A 22,571-nucleotide genomic window follows, 5' to 3' on the forward strand; every position below is an offset into this window, starting at 1 on the left:
TCATTGAATGGCAGAGCAGGCATGATGGGCCGAATGGCTTACTCCTGCTCCTATCTTCTATGTTTCTATGTTACTACAAAGAATTCTATATTGCCTGTTGATGGCCAAATCCCCGACTGCTTCAAGATCATCTGCCACAGTAAGGACAATCTCAGCCTCCTTGTCAATGACAAAGCATTGTAGGGCCTCTTACTCCCGTCCTCTTCATCCTCACTTTCAACACAAAGTGTGAGCTCTTCATCTCAAAGCTCAAGACTATCATTGTGATCATCTCCGCTGCTATCCCCTACTCCCATCCCATTTCAGGCCCTATATCACGCTGCAATTTCTGCTCCATTTGCTCAAGCACACTTTTCCTCCTGTTAAATACTGCCATCACCCAACCTTGACTCCTGTTCATTCCGACTACTGTCCAAGCCCTTAAACATGTTCTTAGCCAGGGGCTCTGGACTCATCCTTCTCAAAATTAATTCCCTGAATCCCTTCTATCTGGCTTCAGCCCTTCCCACAGCACCAAGTATCCCATGAGACTGCAATCATTATTCTTCCTCGTCTTCCTCAACCTCTTCACAGCATTTGATGTGCTTGACCCGTCCATCATCTCTCCTCAGTCCTCCAGCCCAGAGGAGTGTTTGCTCAAACTTCCACTCCCATTTGCCCCACTGGAGCCAGCTCCTGCCCCGCAAGATCATTTCCAGAGCACTGCAGGATTCCTTCTTTGGCCCAGTCTTAAGAACATAAGAAATAAGAGCAGGAGTCGGCCATTCGGCCCCTCGAGCCTGCTCCGCCATTTAATAAGATCATGGCTGATCATTGACCTCAACTCCACTTTCCCACCCGATCTCCATTTCCCTTGATTCCCCTAGAGTCCAAAAATCTATCTATCTCAGCCTTGAATATACTCAAAGACTCCGCATCCACAGCCCTCTGGGGCAGAGAATTCCAAAGATTCACAACCCTCTGAGTGAAGAAATTCCTCTTCATCTCAGTCTTAAATGGCCTACCCCTTATCCTGAGACTATGCCCCCTAGTTCTAGACACTCCAGCCAGGGGAAACAACCTCTCCGCATCTACCCTGTCAATCCCCTTCAGAATCTAGTATGTTTCAATGAGATCACCTCTCATTCTTCTAGACTCCAGAGAGTATAGGCCCAATCTCTCATCATAGGACAGCCTTCTCATCTCAGGAATCAATCTAGTGAACCTTCGTTGCACCGCCTCCAAGGCAAGTATATCCTTCCTTAGATAAGGAGACCAAAACTGTGCACAGTACTCCAGGTGTGGTCTCACCAAGGCCCTGTACATAAGAAGTAGGAGCAGGAGTAGGCCATACGGCCCCTCGGGCCTGCTCCGCCATTCAATAAGATCATGGCTGATCCGAACCTAGACTCACGTCCACTTCTCTGCCCTCTCCCCGTAACCCCTAATTCCCTTATCTGCTAGGAAACTGTCTATCTCCGTTTTAAATTTATTTAATGTCACAGCTTCCACAGCTCTCTGGGGTAGCAAATTCCATAGATTTACCACCCTCTGAGTGAAGAAGTTTCTCCTCATCTCAGTTTTGAAAGGGCAGCCCCTAGTTCTAGCCTCACCCATCAGTGGAAACATCCTCACCGCATCCACCCGATCAAGCCCCCTCACAATCTTATATGTTTCGATAAGATCGCCTCTCATTCTTCTGAACTCCAATGAGTAGAGGCCCAATCTGCTCAACCTTTCCTCATACGTCAACTCCCTCATCTCCGGAATCAACCGAGTGAACCTTCTCTGAACCGCCTCGAGAGCAAGTATATCTTTTCTTAAATATGGAAACCAAAACTGCACGCAGTATTCCAGGTGTGGCCTCACCAATACCCTGTATAACTGCAGCAAGACTTACCTATTTTTATACTCCATCCCCCTTGCAATAAAAGCCAAGATTCCATTGGCCTTCCTGATCACCTGCATACTAACCTTCTGTGTTTCATGCACCAGGACCCCCAGATCCCTTTGTACTGTAGCACTTTGCAGTTTCTCTCCATTTAGATAATAACTTGCTCTTTGATTTTTTCTGCCAAAGTGCATAACCTCACACTTTCCAATATTGGCCCAGAAATTCGGGTCGGGGGCTTCCCGCGGGTGCAAGCCCCCGACCTGCACTTATCTTGCGCGCCAGCAGTTGAGCTGTAGGGCCCTGTGGAATTCCGCTCCGGGGCCTGGCCCAGCTGCTGGCGCGCTGTGCTTGCGTGTCCCAGGGGCGTAGTTAGTGCGATGCGTCCCCTGGGATCACATGAGCCATGGGCAGCCAATCGGAGGAGGGAAAAGCCCATTCATAAGTTTGACAGGAAGACCTGTGAAAACTTATGAATACTACGGCCCCAAAATAGCAGTAAACCTTCAAATAAATTAAAAAAAAAAAATCACACTTTTAAAATAAACTATAAATTACATTAAATAACTATTTTAAACAATAATTTAAATTTTTGAAAAAAATAATTTTATAAAAAAACGGCTAAAAATAAACTTACCTTGCTTTAAAGTATTTAAAAATAATAAATCTGTGGAAAAAATGTTTTAATTTTAATTAATTGACCACTTACCTTGTAAAAAGCAGGCCTTACGCCTGCTTTTTAAATGTGTAAATCCTGCAGGCTTAACCTCGCGTGAAAACCTGTAAAAAAAAACCCTGAGTTCAAAGTGCACGCGCAGCCTCCCCTGCGCGCGCGTTTGACCTCTGAACCCCTTCGTTCAGAGGATCGGAAGTGCCGGTTTCCCGCGCAGTGCATCCAGGAAACCGTCACTTCCATTCGGCCTACGGGTGAGTACCCCGTGTGTACTCACCCGTGGAGAGCCGAATTTCTGGGCCATTATATTCCATCTGCCATATCTCTGCCCACTCACTTAGCCTGTATGTCCTTTTGCAGGTTTTTTATGTCCTCCTCACTCACTGCTTTCCCTCCCATCTTTGTATTGTCGGCAAACTTGGATATGTTGCACTCGGTCCCTTCCTCCAAATCATTAATATATATTGTAAAGAATTGGGGTCCCAGCACTGACCCCTGCAGAACACCACTAATCACCGATTGCCAGCCCGAGAACGAACCATTTATCCCAACTCTCTGTTTTCTGCTAGACAGCCAATCTTCCACCTATGCCAGTATATTACCCCCAACCTGTGATTTTTTATCTTGATCAGTAATCTTTTGTGTGGCACCTTGTCAAATGCCTTTTGGAAGTCCAAATACACCACATCCACTGGTTCCCCTTTATCCACCCTGTATGTTACGTCCTCAAAGAATTCGAGCAAATTTGTCAAACATGACTTCCCCTTCATAAAACCATGCTGACTCTGTCCTATTAAATTATGTTTATCCAAATGCTCTGTTACTGTTTCCTTAATAATGGACTCCAACATTTTACTAACCACAGATGTTAGGCTAACTGGTCTATAGTTTCCAGCTTTTTGTCTACTTCCCTTCTTAAATAAGGGTGTTACATTAGCAGTTTTCCAATCTGCCGGGACCTTTCCTGAGTCCAGGGAGTTTTGGGAAATAATCACCAATGCATCCACAATCCCTACCGCTACTTCTCTCAAGACCCTAGGTCCGGGGGATTTATCCGCCTTAAGTCCCATTATTTTACCAAGTACCACCTCCTTAGTGATTTTAATCGTGTTTAGCTCCCCCCCCCCCCCATTTCCCCCTGTTTGTCCAGTGTTGGGATATTTTTAGTGTCCTCTACTGTAAAGACTGTACTGTACAATTGTAGCAAGACTTCCTGACTCTTATACTCCAACCCCCTTGCAATAAGGGCCAACATGCCATTTGGCTTCCTTATTGCTTGCTGTACCTGTATGCTGGCTTTCTGTGTTTCTTGTACAAGGACACCCAAATCTCTCTGAACATTAACATTTGAAAGTTTCTCACCATTTAAAAAATACTCATTTTTATTTACCTGTTGCCTCTCAGAAACATCAACAGTAACAAGGTCAGTTTCTTTATGTAATACAGATGATACCCAGAGGCCACCATTATCACAACCTTTCTGTGTTAGAGTTTTTATTTGGGGTGGCTGGCATGTAAACCAAGGCAGGACTGGGTGTTGTTGAATCTTTGCCATGTTTTGACTGCCAAGGTTACCTACCTAATCTGGTGCCCATGTGTAGTGTAATGATTTCAGCAGCAATGCAGATGGGTAATGTTGTGGAGATGGAAATGGGAGATCTTAGTGATAGTTGGGATATGGGGCTTGAAGCTCAGCTCCTGATTAAACAGGACACTGAGATTGTACACCATGTGGAGCGGGAGGCAATGAAAGTGCTGCTGTGAATGTTATGAATCTGTGGTTTTCAAAGTCTGACATTCCCAGTGACCTAATGTGAGTATTCCGACACCTGCCAACCAGAACCACTGTCCCGAACAGTGTCAGTTACCAAAGAACCCGCTGTCATTGCAGAAAATGGGTTTTATAATATAGCACAATGTATTAGTGTGATTCCATTGTGGACCCGCGAAGGTTGGGGGAGAAAAGGGTTAAGAACCTGCACCATCCCTCAGTTCAATTCCATTCTGTCATTGATGCTCTTACCCTATTTGGTCAGTGTTTAAAAGGTTCCCTGTAGTATTTTCTCTGACAAGTTTCCTAAAGTGGGAGGAATTATGCTTCTGTTTATAATTCCTTTCAGCTGCAAGTGCTTCACGTGTCATTTGCTAAACGTTCGGCCTTTAATGTGACGGATTGGTTAAAACTGTTCCAAATGAAAGCCCAGCAGCTGCCCAACACTGCACACCAGGCATGCTGGGAACAGCCGTTTCAACAACTTAACGCCCACTCCAGGCCGCCTTCACCCGAAATGTCTGTCACGCCAGTCGCATCATGCCCCACCCCAACGCCTTGTTCGCCCCATCTGTCAAAACTGCCAAGAGCCACCCAGAGAAACAAAGCAACAGCTCTTCATCCTCAGTAATTGTTCATTGAACCATCCCAATGTATCTAAAGCAGCAACAGACTCAACCAGAATCGGATTTAAATAAATTTATTCAATCAGTTCACAGAATTTCAGTACAAAAGGCAGTAAAAGCAACACGTTGTACCTGTGGTACTCTCAACGTTGTATAAAATGGGGCCTGTAACACCAGGTTTATTTCAATATATAAATCCTTCCACAACGAGTGCAGGGACATTGGAAATCCCACAATATTAGGTGGAGGTGAGGCCCGTATCTGGGGCAAGTGTAGGACCAGTAAGTACACAACTCTCGACTCAATTCATTTTGGATTGTATATGGCACATTAACATCCATTCAACAGGATTAACTATAAATTAAAACAATCAGTCCATGGTGAAGCCATCGGCACAGGGCTCAGCTACAGGAACAAGGTGAGTGCAGGGCAGAGCGAGATAAGGTGCTGGTCTTCCCACCTGTAGCTCATGGCCCAATCACAGGACGGATAATTCTGTCCTCCAGGGGACAGCTAGTGTCATTCCATGTATCAATTTAAAGATGGTGGGCTGTTTTCTTTGTTGAAGTGGCGTATTTGAGATGGTGTAATTGAGGTTTTCAAGAAAGCAGTTAAGTAAACGACCCAGATATAGCCCGGAAAACACAATTAAGTGAGCAAGCTAGAAGGAGGGAGGTGAAAGGAACTTTCTCAGCAAAGGACAGTGGTCACTGCCGATACCCCCTGCAGTTGTGTGGCAGGTGAGGGTCCATTGGTGGAGACTAATCTAGCCTGTGCAGCAGTGGGAACTCCAATTTAAACTAAACTTACCAGTTATTTTGCCAATCTCTCCCTGATTACGACCAGTCTCCATTGCTGCAGATTGAGCTCATGTCCTGGGCATGATATTATGATGCCAGCATTCAGACACACCCACGATGTCACACCTTTGTGCACGGCTAATCACTGCTGCTGAATTTTTTGTATGTAAAATGCAGGGTTATGTTCTTATGTTATGTTTGCAGTTGGAGAATTACTACACGGTTTAAGGCTTGTATTTATATAGAGCCTTACCTGTCCCCAGGACGTCCCAAACGCTTCACAGCCAAATAATTACTTTTTTTTAATATAAAAGTGTAGTCACTTGTTTTGCAGCAGCCAACATAGCAAGATCCCATAAACAGCAAATTAATGTGTTTTACCGGGAAAACTCCCTGCCTAAAGACAAGGATGAGGATTTAAATTTTTCCGCCAGTTTAAGTCAGCAAGGACAAAGACAAGTGGGACTGTCTGTGGGACAGGATGTGTGCAGCAAGTTGAAGCTATTGGAGGTTGGAGGAAAGGAGGTTATCGAGGAAAGTATTCAAGCAGTCTAGTCTGGAGGTAACAAAGGCATGAATGAGGGATTTGGCAGCAAAGGGGCAGAGATAGTGGGAGTTGTAAGAAAGTGGTCTTTGTGGCGAGGAGGATATGGGGTTTGAAACTAAGCTTAGGGCTGAGATTGGGAACGGCCTAGTTGACCAGGGAGAGGGATGAATATTGATAATGGCTTTGGTCTACCAAACGTTGAGCTGGAGGAAGTTACAACTCATCCAAGACTGGATGTTGGACAATTAACAACACAGAGGCAGCAGAATAGAGGTAGAGCTGGGTGTTGTCAGCATACACGTGGAAGCTGAGCCCATGTCTGTGGATGATGTCACCAATGGGCAGCATGTAGAAGAGATGGGGCGAAAGTTAGATCCTGGGGAACTGCAGAGGTAATGTGTGTGAGGAGTGAAGAGGACCAATAGCTGAAGATGTGCTGACTACATTCAGACAGGTAGGAATGGAATCATGCAAGGGAAGTCCCATGAAGCTTGATGACAGAAGAAAGGCATTGGAAGAGCATGGCATGGCAGTATTGTACACTGCAGTGAGATCAAAGAAGGGTAAAATACCATGAGGGTGAAATTCAGCGTTGGCCTACCGAATCGGTTGCCCATTGCAAACCCACCCTTTAAACGCTACCCCCTGTAGTACTTCCCTGTTCTGTCACAGAGGATGCTGTTTGTGACTTTGGTTAGAAAATACACTGATCTATCTTTCTTAGGTCCAAAGTGGGTGACCTCACACTTCCCCACATTGAACTCCGTCTACGACAGTTTTTCCCACTTACTGCTCCTGTCTGTGCCACCTAACTTAGTGTCGTCAGCAAACCTGGATATACGGCTCTCTATTCCTTCATCCAAGTCATTAATAGTGAAAAGCTGAGGCCCCAGTACGGATCCCTGGGGGACACCACTAGTCACATCCTGCCAATTTCAGTACATACCCATTAGCCCTACTCTCTGTCTCCCATCTTCTAACCAATTCCCTATCCAAGCCAATAGGTTGCCTCCAATTTCATGCGTTCTCATTTCTGCTAACAGTCTTATGTGGAACCTTGTCGAATGCCTTCCGGAAGTCCATATAAATAACATCCATAGACGCTCCCTTATTTACCACGTTAGTTACCTCCTCAAAAAATTAATCAGATATGACTACCCTTTACAAATCCATGCTGGCTTTCTCTGATCAAAGTTATACTAGTTTACACAAACCAGTGAGTAACAGTTAACCAATATCTGGTCTTCTGGCCTAGAATGGTGCCATTTGAGACTGATCCATTAAACCCCATGCATTTCATATCTTGCATATTTACCAGCTAAACTGAAATCAGAAATTCTGCAGAAGCAGTTCATTAAGGAGCGTGGATTAGTGGGGTGACAATCATCATATATGCCACACTGTAACTGCAAGTGAATTGCACAAAATGTCAATTGCATGGGGATTGGTGGTTAGGGGAATGTGGTCTCCCGACACCATTCACGATCAGAACCCCAGATATTGGCTCCAACACCGTTACCATGGGAAAAGTAGTGTCCACAAGAATATTAGATAATGCTTGAAAAAGAATATTAAAGGTGAGCAAGGTGTGGGATTACAATAGGTAACTGATTTGTAGAAAAACACTAGCACAAATTTGATGGGCTGAATGGCCAGTTTCTACAATAGCCAGGGACAATTAGATGCGTTTCTGGTGACAGAAGGGACAGAGGGATATGGTGAGAAGGTAGATAGGGGGGAGTTGACCTATGAAAAGGGGATGGGTTTGTTGGGCCTAATGGCCTTTTCCTGCTCCTAAAATCTTTGTTTTTAATAAGCGGATGACACAAACCATTTACAAATGGGATTGAAATTCAAATAAAGGTCTGACTCTAGATTCTTTTCTAGGTCCAAACATGACTGTCAGCTGTGGCTCAGTGGGTTGCACTCTCGCCTTGGAGTCATTAGGTCATGGGTTCAAGCCCCACTCCAGGAACTTCAACACATTATCTAGGCTGACACTTCAGTGCAGTACTGAAGGAGCACTGCACTGTCGGAGGGGCAGTACTGAAGGAGCACTGCACTGTCGGAGGGGCAGTACTGAGGGAGCGCCGCACTGTCGGAGGGGCAGTACTGAAGGAGCGCTGCACTGTCGGAGGGGCAGTACTGAGGGAGCGCCGCACTGTCGGAGGGGCAGTACTGAAGGAGCGCTGCACTGTCGGAGGGGCAGTACTGAAGGAGCGCTGCACTGTCGGAGGGGCAGTACTGAGGGAGCGCTGCACTGTCAGAGGGGCAGTACTGAGGGAGCACTGCACTGTCGGAGGGGCAGTACTGAGGGAGCACTGCACTGTCGGAGGGGCAGTACTGAAGGAGCGCTGCACTGTCGGAGGGGCAGTACTGAGGGAGCGCTGCACTGTCAGAGGGGCAGTACTGAGGGAGCACTGCACTGTCGGAGGGGCAGTACTGAGGGAGCACTGCACTGTCGGAGGGGCGGTACTGAGGGAGTGCTGCACTGTTGGAGGGGCGGTACTGAAGGAGCGCCGCACTGTCGGAGGGGCGGTACTGAGGGAGCGCCGCACTGTCGGAGGGGCAGTACTGAAGGAGCGCCGCACTGTCGGAGGGGCAGTACTGAAGGAGCGCCGCACTGTCGGAGGGGCAGTACTGAGGGAGCGCTGCACTGTCGGAGGGGCAGTACTGAGGGAGTGCTGCACTGTCGGAGGGGCAGTACTGAGGGAGTGCTGCACTGTCGGAGGGGCAGTACTGAAGGAGCGCTGCACTGTCGGAGGGGCAGTACTGAGGGAGCGCCGCACTGTCGGAGGGGCAGTACTGAGGGAGCGCTGCACTGTCGGAGGGGCAGTACTGAAGGAGTGCTGCACTGTCGGAGGGGCAGTACTGAGGGAGTGCTGCACTGTCGGAGGGGCAGTACTGAAGGAGCGCTGCACTGTCGGAGGGGCAGTAGTGAGGGAGCGCTGCACTGTCAGAGGGGCAGTACTGAGGGAGTGCTGCACTGTCGGAGGGGCAGTAGTGAGGGAGCGCTGCACTGTCAGAGGGGCAGTACTGAGGGAGTGCTGCACTGTCGGAGGGGCAGTACTGAGGGAGTGCTGCACTGTCGGAGGGGCAGTACTGAGGGAGCGCTGCACTGTCGGAGGGGCAGTACTGAGGGAGTGCTGCACTGTCGGAGGGGCAGTACTGAGGGAGTGCTGCACTGTCGGAGGGGCAGTACTGAGGGAGTGCTGCACTGTCAGAGGTGCCGTCTTTCAGATGAGACGTTAAACCGAGGCCCTGTCTGCTCTCTCAGGTGGACGTAAAAGATCCCATGGCACAATTTGAAGAAGAGCAGGGGAGTTGTCCCCCGTGTCCTGGCCAATATTCAACTTTCAACCAACATCACTAAAACAGATAGCAAAATACTGCGGGTGCTGGAAATCCAAAATAACAACAGAAAACGCTGGAAAAACTCAGCAGACCAGGCAACATCTGTGGAGAGAGAATAGAGTCAACGTTTCGGGTCGAAACCCTTCGTCAGTTCTGTTGCCTGGCCTGCTGAGTTTTTCCAGCGTTTTCTGTTATTTCACTAAAGCAGATTACCTGGTCAGGTATCTCATTGCTCGCTCAGAGACACACACTTGTCTCTCTAATACACAGACCTACACCTCGATCACACACACACACACACACACACACACACCTCTCCAATATACATTTCTCACATACACTCCTCTTTCTCTCTCACACACACACACACAGTGAGAAGGAGAGGGAAAATAACGGGTTCCTCAACTTGAGGGGCCCAGAGAACCAGGAGCTGCTACAGATCAGGGGGCCAAGGAGGAAAAGGTCTTTGGGGGTTCTAGTATTAGTGGAATAACAGGGAACGGCATTTGAGTGGGGAAAAAAGAGTAACTAGGAGGGAAGTACAGGAAAAAGAGGTAAGAAACATGCACATCTGAGAGAGATACTGGAATCATGGCTACTTTTATGTCATTTTAGCCCCAAAGACACGTGCCCTCAAAGCCTAAACAATCTACTCAACTAGGGGGGGTGGGGGTGGGGGAGAATGATGTCCCTCCAAAGCAGCTCCTGCTGGGTCACAAACCTTTTGATCCAGACCTCTCTCTGGGCCAGGTCCAGGCTGGCTCTGAGGCACTTTAATATCTTGAGGCATTGTCCTTATGGTTATAGATAGACGAAGAATTGAGATTAGTTTCTGAGGATTATTCAATGGCGAATAAAGCTCAGTTTATACAAATCTAAGAGTAATCGCAAAATCATTGTAATTTCCAGTCTCCTCAATGTCTCAGCTGCAGTGTTTGGTAACAGCAACATTTACAGATTTGCTGGATTTACTTCAAAAATCTCAACCATAATTGTAAGTTTTAAATAGTGCCGATTTGACACAGATTAATTGAATGATTAAAGTTTGAGCAGATTAGACTCGGCCTGTAGACACAGCTACTTCTCTAGAAACTCTTACTGAGCTCAGCTTTCTGCTGCTTCTGGGATGTAAACAGAATTTTCCAGCATCCTCTGGCGATTTTGTACATCCAGATTGCATTGAGAATATCCAGAACAATACTGGATATGACCCAAGAACACTGCGGCCCGAGCCCCAGGCGGTGGAAGGCTGCCGTCCCAAAGGTAGAAGCCATTTGCAGGTAGTAGGATGGAATCACAGCGATGCGCACAAGAAAGAAGCTCACAGACATGGCGACACCGTTCAACACAACCAGCCTGTCACTTCTGGGAAACCGTAGAACCTCAAAGAACCACCTGCAGTTAAACACAGAGTGCATTATCATTCAATGACACACACCTCCCACCAGCAGACGCAGCGCCAAACACACTTGGGAAGCTTCCGTTAGTGCACTATGGTCACAGAGGGCACTCACTATCTCTCCTCACCCTTCAACTTGATTGCAGCCTTTGATATGGTTGACCACACCATCCTCCTCCATTGTCCAGCTGAGTGGGACTTCCCTCACCTGGGTCTACTCTTACCTATCCAGTTATAATAGCCAGAGAATCTCTTGCAATGGCTTCTCTTCCCAATCCATCAGTTACCGCAAGTTTCCATCCCCGCCCCCATCCTAAGGATCTATCCTTGGCCCCTTCCAATTTCTCATCTGCATTCTGTCCCTCTGCAACTTCATCCGAAAGTTAAACGTCAGGTTCCCCATGTACGATGACGACACCTAGCTCTACCCCACCGCCACCTCAACCCCTCCACTGCCTGTGTTGTCAGACTGCTTGACCAACATCCAGTCCTGGGGTTGTGCCCCTGTAGGTTCCTGTAAGTTTCTGTACCCAGGGTTGTGCCCTGTAGGTTTCTGTACCCGGAGTTGTGCCCTGTAGGTTCCTGTACCTGGGGTTGTGCCCTGTAGGTTCCTGTACCCGGGGTTGTGCCCTGTAGATTCCTGTACCCGGGGTTGTGCCCTGTAGATTCCTGTACCCCGGGTTGTGCCCTGTAGGTTCCTGTACCTGGGGTTGTGCCCTGTAGGTTTCTGTACCCGGGGTTGTGCCCTGTAGATTCCTGTACCCGGGGTTGTGCCCTGTAGATTCCTGTACCCGGGGTTGTGCCCTGTAGGTTCCTGTACCTGGGGTTGTGCCCTGTAGATTCCTGTACCCGGGGTTGTGCCCTGTAGGTTTCTGTACCCGGGGTTGTGCCCTGTAGATTCCTGTACCTGGGGTTGTGCCCTGTAGGTTTCTGTACCCAGGGTTGTGCCCTGTAGGTTTCTGTACCCGGGGTTGTGCCCTGTAGGTTTCTGTACCCGGGGTTGTGCCCTGTAGGTTTCTGTACCTGGGGTTGTGCCCTGTAGATTTCTGTACCTGGGGTTGTGCCCTGTAGATTTCTGTACCCAGGGTTGTGCCCTGTAGATTCCTGTACCCGGGGTTGTACCCCTGTAGGTTCCTGTACCCGGGGTTGTGCCCTGTAGGTTTCTGTACCTGGGGTTGTACCCCTGTAGGTTCCTGTACCCGGGGTTGTGCCCTGTAGATTCCTGTACCCGGGGTTGTGCCCTGTAGGTTCCTGTACCCGGGGTTGTGCCCTGTAGGTTTCTGTACCCGGGGTTGTGCCCTGTAGATTTCTGTACCCGGGGTTGTGCCCTGTAGGTTCCTGTACCCGGGGTTGTGCCCTGTAGATTCTTGTACCCGGGGTTGTGCCCTGTAGGTTTCTGTACCCGGGGTTGTGCCCTGTAGGTTTCTGTACCTGGGGTTGTGCCCTGTAGGTTCCTGTACCCGGGGTTGTGTCCCTGTAGATTTCTGTACCCGGGGTTGTGCCCTGTAGGTTCCTGTACCCGGGGTTGTGTCCCTGTAGGTTCCTGTACCCGGGGTTGTGTCCCTGTAGATTTCTGTACCTGGGGTTGTGCCCTGTAGGTTCCTGTACCCGGGGTTGTGCCCTGTAGATTCCTGTACCCGGGGTTGTGCCCTGTAGATTCCTGTACCCGGGGTTGTGCCCTGTAGATTCCTGTACCCGGGGTTGTGCCCTGTAGATTCCTGTACCCGGGCTTGTGCCCTGTAGGTTTCTGTACCCGGGGTTGTGTCCTGTAGGTTCCTGTACCCGGGCTTGTGCCCTGTAGGTTTCTGTACCCGGGGTTGTGTCCTGTAGGTTCCTGTACCCGGGGTTGTGTCCTGTAGGTTTCTGTACCCGGGGTTGTGCCCTGTAGGTTTCTGTACCTGGGGTTGTGTCCTGTAGGTTCCTGTACCCGGGGTTGTGCCCTGTAGATTCCTGTACCCGGGGTTGTGCCCTGTAGGTTTCTGTACCTGGGGTTGTGTCCTGTAGGTTTCTGTACCCGGGGTTGTGCCCTGTAGGTTTCTGTACCTGGGGTTGTGTCCTGTAGGTTTCTGTACCCGGGGTTGTGCCCTGTAGATTTCTGTACCCGGGGTTGTGCCCTGTAGGTTTCTGTACCCGGGGTTGTGTCCTGTAGGTTCCTGTACCCGGGGTTGTGCCCTGTAGGTTTCTGTACCCGGGGTTGTGCCCTGTAGGTTTCTGTACCCGGGGTTGTGCCCTGTAGGTTCCTGTACCCGGGGTTGTGTCCTGTAGGTTTCTGTACCCGGGGTTGTGCCCTGTAGGTTTCTGTACCTGGGGTTGTGTCCTGTAGGTTTCTGTACCCGGGGTTGTGCCCTGTAGATTTCTGTACCCGGGGTTGTGCCCTGTAGGTTCCTGTACCCGGGGTTGTGTCCTGTAGGTTTCTGTACCCGGGGTTGTGCCCTGTAGGTTTCTGTAGGTTTCTGTACCTGGGGTTGTGTCCTGTAGGTTTCTGTACCCGGGGTTGTGCCCTGTAGGTTCCTGTACCCGGGGTTGTGTCCTGTAGGTTTCTGTACCCGGGGTTGTGCCCTGTAGGTTTCTGTACCTGGGGTTGTGTCCTGTAGGTTTCTGTACCTGGGGTTGTGTCCTGTAGGTTCCTGTACCCGGGGTTGTGTCCTGTAGGTTCCTGTACCTGGGGTTGTGTCCTGTAGGTTTCTGTACCCGGGGTTGTGTCCTGTAGGTTTCTGTACCTGGGGTTGTGTCCTGTAGGTTTCTGTACCTGGGGTTGTGTCCTGTAGGTTTCTGTACCCGGGGTTGTGTCCTGTAGGTTTCTGTACCCGGGGTTGTGCCCTGTAGGTTTCTGTACCTGGGGTTGTGCCCTGTAGGTTTCTGTACCTGGGGTTGTGTCCTGTAGGTTCCTGTACCTGGGGTTGTGTCCTGTAGGTTTCTGTACCTGGGGTTGTGTCCTGTAGGTTTCTGTACCTGGGGTTGTGTCCTGTAGGTTTCTGTACCCGGGGTTGTGCCCTGTAGGTTTCTGTACCCGGGGTTGTGCCCTGTAGGTTTCTGTACCCGGGGTTGTGCCCTGTAGGTTTCTGTACCCGGGGTTGTGCCCCTGTAGATTTCTGTACCTGGGGTTGTGTCCTGTAGGTTTCTGTACCCGGGGTTGTGCCCCTGTAGATTTCTGTACCTGGGGTTGTGCCCTGTAGGTTTCTGTACCCGGGGTTGTGCCCTGTAGGTTTCTGTACCCGGGGCTGTGCCCCTGTAGATTTCTGTACCCGGGGTTGTGCCCTGTAGGTTTCTGTACCCGGGGTTGTGCCCCTGTCGATTTCTGTACCTGGGGTTGTGTCCTGTAGGTTTCTGTACCTGGGGTTGTGCCCTGTAGGTTTCTGTACCCGGGGTTGTGCCCTGCAGGTTTCTGTACCCGGGGTTGTGCCCCTGTAAGTTTCTGTACCCGGGGTTGTGCCCTGTAGGTTTCTGTACCCGGGGTTGTGCCCTGTAAGTTCCTGTACCCGGGGTTGTGCCCCTGCACCCATGGGATAGAGACGGATACAAAGAGTGCCACAACTTACCGCTGGTTTACAAAGGGTGTGGAGAGTTCTGCGATCAGGCGGAAATTAGCAAAGTAAGGAAGGAGACCTCGAGCCTGTGAAGGAGAACCGAGGTGCTATCAATAATCTGAGGCAAGCACGGTAATAGAATATTGTGGAAAATGTTGGGTTTATTCCTGAACCCGCCAAACATTGATGATGAAAGCTGCTCGTCCCTCGACTTACCAGCACATACTGGTAGGCATACAGCGCCGCCAAGTGGTGGCTGATGAAAAACCTGTCTCCTAATGTCTTCCAGTGCCAGAGGAGAAGCACTAAATCTGCAATGAGAGTGAGAGAATGAGGTGGGCAAAGCCAGTGAGAGTATGAAGTGGGCAAAGCCAGTGACCAATGAGAGTGAGAGTAGACAAAACAAACAGTATTGGACAATCTCTGATTCTGCATCAGCCAATATTCAAGTGTTGAGATGTCTGAGGACAATCTGTTATTCAACACCTGCCCTGGGAGTGTTTGATGGGACAGTGTAGAGGGAGTTTTACTCTGTATCTAACCTATGCTGTACCTGCCCTGGGAGTGTTTGATGGGACAGTGTAGAGGGAGCTTTACTCTGTATCTAACCTATGCTGTACCTGCCCTGGGAGTGTTTGATGGGGACAGTGTAGAGGGAGCTTTACTCTGTATCTAACCCGTGCTGTACCTGTCCCGGAGTGTTTGATGGGACAGTGTAGAGGGAGCTTTACTCTGTATCTAACCCGTGCTGTACCTGCCCTGGGAGTGTTTGATGGGGACAGTGTAGAGGGAGCTTTACTCTGTATCTAACCCATGCTGTACCTGCCCTGAGAGTGTTTGATGGGGACAGTGTAGAGGGAGCTTTACTCTGTATCTAACCTGTGCTGTAACTGCCCTGGGAGTGTTTGATGGGACAGTGTAGAGGGAGCTTTACTCTGTATCTAACCCGTGCTGTACCTGCCCTGGGAGTGTTTGATGGGACAGTGTAGAGGGAGCTTTACTCTGTATCTAACCCGTGCTGTACCTGCCCTGGGAGTGTTTGATTGGACAGTGTAGAGGGAGCTTTACTCTGTATCTAACCCATGCTGTACCTGCCCTGGGAGTGTTTGATGGGACAGTGTAGAGGGAGCTTTACTCTGTATCTAACCCGTGCTGTGCCTGGGTGAAGGGGCAGCTGGAGAAATTACCTACAGCAGTGAAAGCACAGAAAGATAAATTGCTGAAGAGACGCAGAGTGAAAGTCGATTGTTTAAACACTGTCTGGGAACGTGTTCAGATAACTCACCATTGATCAAGTAGCCTGAAGCGATTGCTATATTAACCTTCACTAGCCTCGGATCCCCCCTGTAAAACACAAGAGCAAAGGCTTCAGTTGAAATACAGTCTCCATCACTGCTCAGCAACTGAATCAGCAAGATTCACACATCAGCAATTCTCCAATTCGGAGGTCACAAATTGGGGTGACAGGGTAAGTTGGCGGTCACAGGACAGCGATTGGGTCAGTTGCAGGTTTTGTTCTTGTAACACTCGGACACAGTGTGGACCTTGGGCGAGAGCGGCGGGTGTGGAGTTAATTGTGGAACTGGGTGAGCACTGTGGATCGAGGAACGCTGAATATCATGGATGAATCCAAAACATGAAGGGTGGAATTTCAGTTGGAATGCACATGGAACAAGTCAGAGTCGGAGACAGTTGCCGAGGAAAGAGATGTGGCTGTGAAAGTGAGTTTTACCAAACAGATGATCAAACACGAGAAGGGGAAAAGAGACAAATCCCGTCGCAGCGCACAGAGGTTTAACATCTCACCTAAAGAGCGTGTATGAATTGTGTGACTACTTTCTATGAAGGTGTAAACAGACAGTGTTCTTGTATAAAACATTCGGCGATAATCCACATCCACAAGGCTAATTCTGTTGGCAGGAAGCTGGGATGCCATGTGATCCAAGTCTGATTAAAAGATAATCTCCAGACAAGGAACGTTGCCAGAGTCATGAAGCCCTGATAGGGCCCCTGTGAGAACACACTGCCCTGGAGAGGGTCTGGCCCATATACTCGGAGAGAAGGGGGAGTGGGAGGAATCCTCTCGACGGAGGACCTCAGGTTGACACACGTACATTATTTGAAGAAATTTTCCTAATTCACGAATCAATTGAAAACATCCTGGAAACATGAGCAGGAACTGGAAATCTTACATGAAACTGATTTCCTGGCATCTGATCATAAATATTTCAGGGATTTATTCCCACTTCTAGTCTTTCATTTTCATCTTTAGTTTCCTGTCTTCGCTCCTTGGATTGAATATTATTTATTTCCCAGTTTCTCGCCTCCTCTGGTGAGCTGCTGACTCTATCTGGGGGCAGTCCTTCAGGTGCCCAATGAGCGAGTCTAGCAAGAATGGTCAATCAGTCAAAGCACGATAACCAAACGGCATCACGTTCACACCCGACACACACACACAGGGATCAGGAGCAGCAACTGAGGCCAACTTTACGACCCTTACAACAGAGGTCAATCAACTCAGAACAGACCAAGGACTAAATCTGGAACCCTACTGGCCCCAGAGCCATTGTGGAGCAGAGCATCTACATCACCAACACCTGGAGCCATTGTGGAGCAGAGCATCTACATCACCAACACCCGGAGCCATTGTGGAGCAGAGCGTCTACATCACCAACACCCGGAGCCATTGTGGAGCAGAGCGTCTACATCACCAACACCCGGAGCCATTGTGGAGCAGAGCGTCTACATCACCAACACCTGGAGCCATTGTGGAGCAGAGCGTCTACATCACCAACACCCGGAGCCATTGTGGAGCAGAGCGTCTACATCACCAACACCTGGAAACATTGGGGAGCGGAGCCCTCAGCTCACGTGAGACCAAATTAACATCTGGCAGGTCTGCTCTGTTCCATTTGAGGAGATTTATGAAATTGACCAATAGCACAGTGAGCTCATTTGCTGGCAGAAGCTGAACTAAAGTTGATGGGGACTTCAGCCTGAACTCGCTGTCCGGCTGAGGGTTTACTTTCCCCACTCCTTCACACCAGCTCCCCAACGTTGAAGCAGTGAGGGGGTTTTAAATAGTGTGTTCTATTCCCACTCCTTTCATCCTTCTTAATCTCAGTAAAAGGGTCAGTGTTGTAAGAAAGACTTCAGAGATTCTTACCAGATACGGTCTCTGTTGACGGGGTCATCGAACCAGAGGATGTACAAAGCCAGTCCTCCAACCACAAGAGCATGAACCGTGGAGACACATCTGAGGACACACAGTAAGGAATAAGTAAAAGGGAGTGATCACAAGTGTACAGCAAGTCTGTACATTACATCAAAGTAAAGCTTGCGTTGACTGATCCCAGGGGATCATGGTTAGACAGTGACACACAGACAGAACAAGTGTGTGCAGTGGGAGTACCAGTACTCTATAACCATTATTCCTGCCTAGTTTTTCAGTGAGAGGGGAATGATTCTCTGACTAAGGTGACAGTGCCTCTGTATCAAGCCTTTCGCAAGAACCACAACTGACCTTTCCATATGGACATTGGAGCTGCTCTGATGCATCTGGAAGTGTTTATTCTGCCTGTACTTTGCTAATATTTAGCACCTGCAATGTACTGCTCACCTCTGGAATCCATACTTAAATCCAACTTACACCAATGTGCTCACTTCTCCTCAGTCTTCCAGCTGTAAGGGTGCTCCATGAAATTAATTTGGTGCAGGGTCACTGCTTTGCATGGAAGCAAGACCACATCATAAACCTGCCCATAATACAGCACATCTTAGTTTGGACATCACCCCAGAGAGGCCAAGGATCATTACTATGGCAAATGGAATGGGAGAGAGGAGGGGAGGGGTTCTTATAGCGAGACAGTGCTGAGGGAGCTTTACTCTGTATCTAACCCGTGCTGTACCTGTCCTGGGAGTGTTTGATGGGACAGTGTAGAGGGAGCTTTACTCTGTATCTAACCCGAGCTGTACCTGCCCTGGGAGTGTTTGATGGGACAGTGTAGAGGGAACTTTACTCTCTATCTAACCCGAGCTGTACCTGCCCTGGGAGTGTTTGATGGGACAGTGTAGAGGGAACTTTACTCTGTATCTAACCCGAGCTGTACCTGCCCTGGGAGTGTTTGATGGGACAGTGTAGAGGGAACTTTACTCTCTATCTAACCCGTGCTGTACCTGCCCTGGGAGTGTTTGATGGGACAGTGTAGAGGGAACTTTACTCTGTATCTAACCCGAGCTGTACCTGCCCTGGGAGTGTTTGATGGGACAGTGTAGAGGGAGCTTTACTCTGTATCTAACCCGTGCTGTACCTGCCCTGGGAGTGTTTGATGGGACAGTGTAGAGGGAGCTTTACTCTGTATCTAACCCGTGCTGTACCTGTCCCGGAGTGTTTGATGGGACAGTGTAGAGGGAGCTTTACTCTGTATCTAACCCGTGCTGTACCTGCCCTGGGAGTGTTTGATGGGACAGTGTAGAGGGAACTTTACTCTCTATCTAACCCGTGCTGTACCTGCCCTGGGAGTGTTTGATGGGACAGTGTAGAGGGAACTTTACTCTGTATCTAACCCGAGCTGTACCTGCTCTGGGAGTGTTTGATGGGGGACAGTGTTAAAGGAAGGGTGGGGCCAATTAGGGACCACAAGGAGATCTTCTTGTGGAGGTAGAGGGTATGGCTGAGGAACTAAATGAGCATTTTGCATCTGCCTTCAGTAAAGAGGAGGATGTTGCCAATGTCACAGTAAAGGAGGAGGCAGTAGAGAAATTGGAGAGGCTAAAAATATAGAAAGAGAGACACTTAAAAGGTTGGCAGTCCTCAAAGTAGAAAAGTCACCTGGTCCGGATGGGATGCATTCTAGGTTGCTGAAGGAAGGGTGGAAATTGCAAAGGATCTGGCTGCAATCTTTCAGTCCTCCTTGGGTATGGGGGTGGTGCCAGAGGACTGGAGTATTGCAAATGTTACACCCCTATTCAAAAAAGGGGAGTTGGATAAACCTGGCAACTACAGGCCAGTCAGCCTAAAGTAGTAAATAGGGAGGAGGATAGTAACAGACTTCAGGAGGACATAGACTGACTGGTGAAATGAGCAGACACATGGCAGATGCAATTTAATGTGAATAAGCGTGAAGTGATGCACTTTGGGAAGAACAACATGGAGAGGCAATATAAACTAAGCTGCTGTTTAAGTACATGGCTCAGTTTATACTGATGCCTGGTTTATATTGTAGTTAGATGTAACCCTCTCTGTCGTGTTTGTACTTAGCAGTCAATTCAGTGCAAGTGTGCGGTGAACACAGCCCACTCACACGTGGTGAACACAGCCCACTCACACGTGAACACGTGGTGAACACAGCCCACTCACACGTGGTGAACACAGCCCACTCACACGTGAACACGTGGTGCACACAGCCCACTCACACCCAGACACACGTGGTGAACACAGCCCACTCACACCCAGACACACATGGTGAACACACCATGTGCATTTATATTTGCACAGGCAGCACACAGTGGGAGGCAGCCCGGATGCCTCTGGCAGCACTTGCTGCCTCAGACTGTGGTAAACATCTCCTCAGTGGGCAGAGATTGACACGTACACAGGTCAGCACGATCAGCCAGACAGGTGCACCCTGAGAAGCTCAGATAATATATCTGGACCTTTGCACTGCTGGCAAGAGCCCAGAGATCAAGTACCTCGAGTCCCATTCCGTTTTCTGAGTCGGTGATAAATTCCTGTATCCCCAGCTGAGCAGAGTGGAGAGACGGGGAGTGACCGTGTGAAACAGGACCTGGAAAATGAAGAAACTGCCAACAACAACCATGTAACACACGTCCATTCCAGCTGGGCCCCTGAGGAGAAAGCACAGCTTGGTCAGAGAATTGAGCAGTGAATCAAACACCAGAATTCACACTCTCCCACACCCACACTCACTCCCACACCCACACCCACACCCATACTCACACGGTAGAAGGGAACGATTCACTCCTGTCTGATACTGTGTGTGTCTCAGTGTCAGCTCCTTACAGGCAACACATTTATAGCACTGGCCAACACTAATCCACCTGATCAGTGCAATAAACAGAATCTCCTTGTTCCCACAAGTTTCAAATTAATCCGATCAGATTCCTGATTTAACAGTGAAACAGTGATGTTTCCAGCCTGCCCAATATTAACTCCTGGCCTCAGCAGTAAACAGAGCCACAAATGTGTAAACAAAGAGTCAGGCAACAGCTAAAAAGACACAAAACTTTTTCTGGATCCCAGGGGAGTGCACTCATCACTATATGAAATCTAAATATATCAACTACATAAAATTTCTGTTGTCAACAATATCATCAATTCTTCAAAGTAGACTTGTTAGGCTAAGGTGACCATATTTTCTAAACCGAATGCAGCACAGCCAGGGCACTTTTCAAGAAAACCGGCATGATGACTTGTTGCTTCTGCTGGTGGAATACACGTAGAGACAATGCCATTTATACTTTACACCGAATCTCAAATCTTGCGTGTGTTCTGGCAATCGCGCTGTATCATCTATACTCGTCCCCGAATACACTAACTTTTAATTTCTCAATTTTAAATCTGTTCAAACAGACTGAGTTTTTCCATATAAGGTGTGAAACAACTTCCGTCTCAGAAGGTTTCAGAAACCTCTTCCCGGTGGGAGAATTTAGAACTTGCCTTATTCAGTAAAGTAAATGCACTCGTTCACCGCGCCATCAGCTTCTCCTGCGCATTTTAAAGGTCCCGCCCTCTGGCCAGTCCCTATTGGCTAAGACACAGGATCAGGTGACTCAGTCCCTATTGGCCCAGACACGGGGTCAGGTGACTCAGTCCCTATTGGCCGATGGGGGTCTTTTCTCCACCGCACTGCATTGTGGGAAGGCGGGACAGCCATCGTTGCCGCCGTTCAATCGGCTCCTGGGATCTGTTCTTGAGCTCAAACTGGGCAGGAACGGCCAAGAATCTCCCCCGGGGTTTCTGTACATTAGCAATTAAAAAACAAAGACTCTGTAGGGGATGAGTTTTCAGAACCTGGGACATTGTTTGCCCGGGGACACAGTCCCTAATCTGGAGAAACGGGGACGTACGGTCAGCCTGTGTCAGGCTAGGCCTTCCTGCCATAAAACGAGGGCAACTTCCTCTTCTTGCACCATGCTTGTCCTGGCCGGTCATTATTCCATCTTTCAGGCTGGCGCTCACACATCGGAGCTGGTGACAGTCCTGCAATTCACACTCACTGTCCTGCAATTCACACTCTCACACACACAATGTCCTGCAATTCACTCACACACACTGTCCTGCAATTCACACTCACACACACTCACTGTCCTGGAATTGAAACTCTCACACACACACTGTCCTGCAATTCACACTCACACACACACACACACTCACTGTCCTGGAATTGAAACTCTCACACACACACTGTCCTGCAATTCACACTCACACACACTCACTGTCCTGGAATTGAAACTCTCACACACACACTGTCCTGCAATTCACACTCACACACACTCACTGTCCTGGAATTGAAACTCTCACACACACTCACTGTCCTGGAATTGAAACTCTCACACACACACACACTGTCCTGCAATTGAAACTCACACACACTCACTGTCCTGCAATTCACACATTTATCTGGAACACTTACACTTATTTGAAACAGACTTCCGCGCATGCTCAGTGCCACCACACCTCCGATGTCGCCAGTTTAACCCGGAAATGCAAAGCCGCACGTGCACTTCCGGTCCCTGAGCAATACCTCAGGTCACCAGCAGGGGGAGAGCAATAGCCCCAGGTCACCAGCAGGGGGAGAGCAATAGCCCCAGGTCGCCAGCAGGGGGCGTGCAATAACCCCAGGACACCAGCAGGGGCGTGCAATAACTCCGAGTCGCCAACAGGGGAAGTGCAATAACCCCGATTCACCAGCTGGGAGGCTACAATTATCCCGCGTCACCAGCAGGGGGCGAGCAATAACCTTAGGTCATTAGCAGAAGGCC

General features: G+C 49.0%; 1 protein-coding gene across 3 annotated transcripts; it reads right to left on the reverse strand.

Annotated features, from left to right (window-relative positions):
• Window positions 1-8,978: 8,978 nt before the first annotated feature.
• On the reverse strand, window positions 8,979-22,293 carry LOC147097826 (TLC domain-containing protein 4-B-like). 3 transcript variants are annotated; one of them, XM_085971976.1, is made up of 7 exons: window positions 21,657-22,195; window positions 20,259-20,414; window positions 17,734-17,823; window positions 15,853-15,911; window positions 14,784-14,878; window positions 14,580-14,653; window positions 8,980-11,036 (listed from the first exon to the last, which is right to left on the reverse strand). In XM_085971976.1, exons 2-7 carry the CDS (start codon window positions 20,399-20,401, stop codon window positions 10,727-10,729), a joined length of 771 nt encoding a protein of 256 aa, XP_085828102.1. In that variant the 5' UTR covers window positions 20,402-20,414; window positions 21,657-22,195; the 3' UTR covers window positions 8,980-10,726. The 3 variants fall into 3 exon arrangements, with proteins under 3 accessions (XP_085828103.1, XP_085828102.1, XP_085828101.1); XM_085971975.1 differs by lacking the exon at window positions 21,657-22,195 and adding an exon at window positions 22,223-22,293 and having other exon boundaries at window positions 8,981-11,036; XM_085971977.1 differs by lacking the exon at window positions 21,657-22,195 and having other exon boundaries at window positions 8,979-11,036; window positions 20,259-20,410.
• Between the last annotated feature and the right edge of the window lie 278 nt (window positions 22,294-22,571).

The sequence above is a fragment of the Somniosus microcephalus genome, chromosome 31, assembly GCF_052327205.1.
Source record: "Somniosus microcephalus isolate GS21.2 chromosome 31, FLI_Smic_1.0, whole genome shotgun sequence".
Lineage (NCBI taxonomy): Eukaryota > Metazoa > Chordata > Chondrichthyes > Squaliformes > Somniosidae > Somniosus > Somniosus microcephalus.

Coding starts and splice junctions, on each gene's coding strand:
- LOC147097826 (XM_085971977.1), bottom strand. CDS start 20,401: ATGGACGTGTGTTACATGGTTGTTGTTGGCAGTTTCTTCATTTTCCAG. Junction 17,824..20,258: donor AAAACGGAATGGGACTCGAG/GTACTTGATCTC, acceptor GTGTGTCCTCAG/ATGTGTCTCCACGGTTCATG. Junction 14,879..15,852: donor TTCAGGCTACTTGATCAATG/GTGAGTTATCTG, acceptor CTCTCATTGCAG/ATTTAGTGCTTCTCCTCTGG.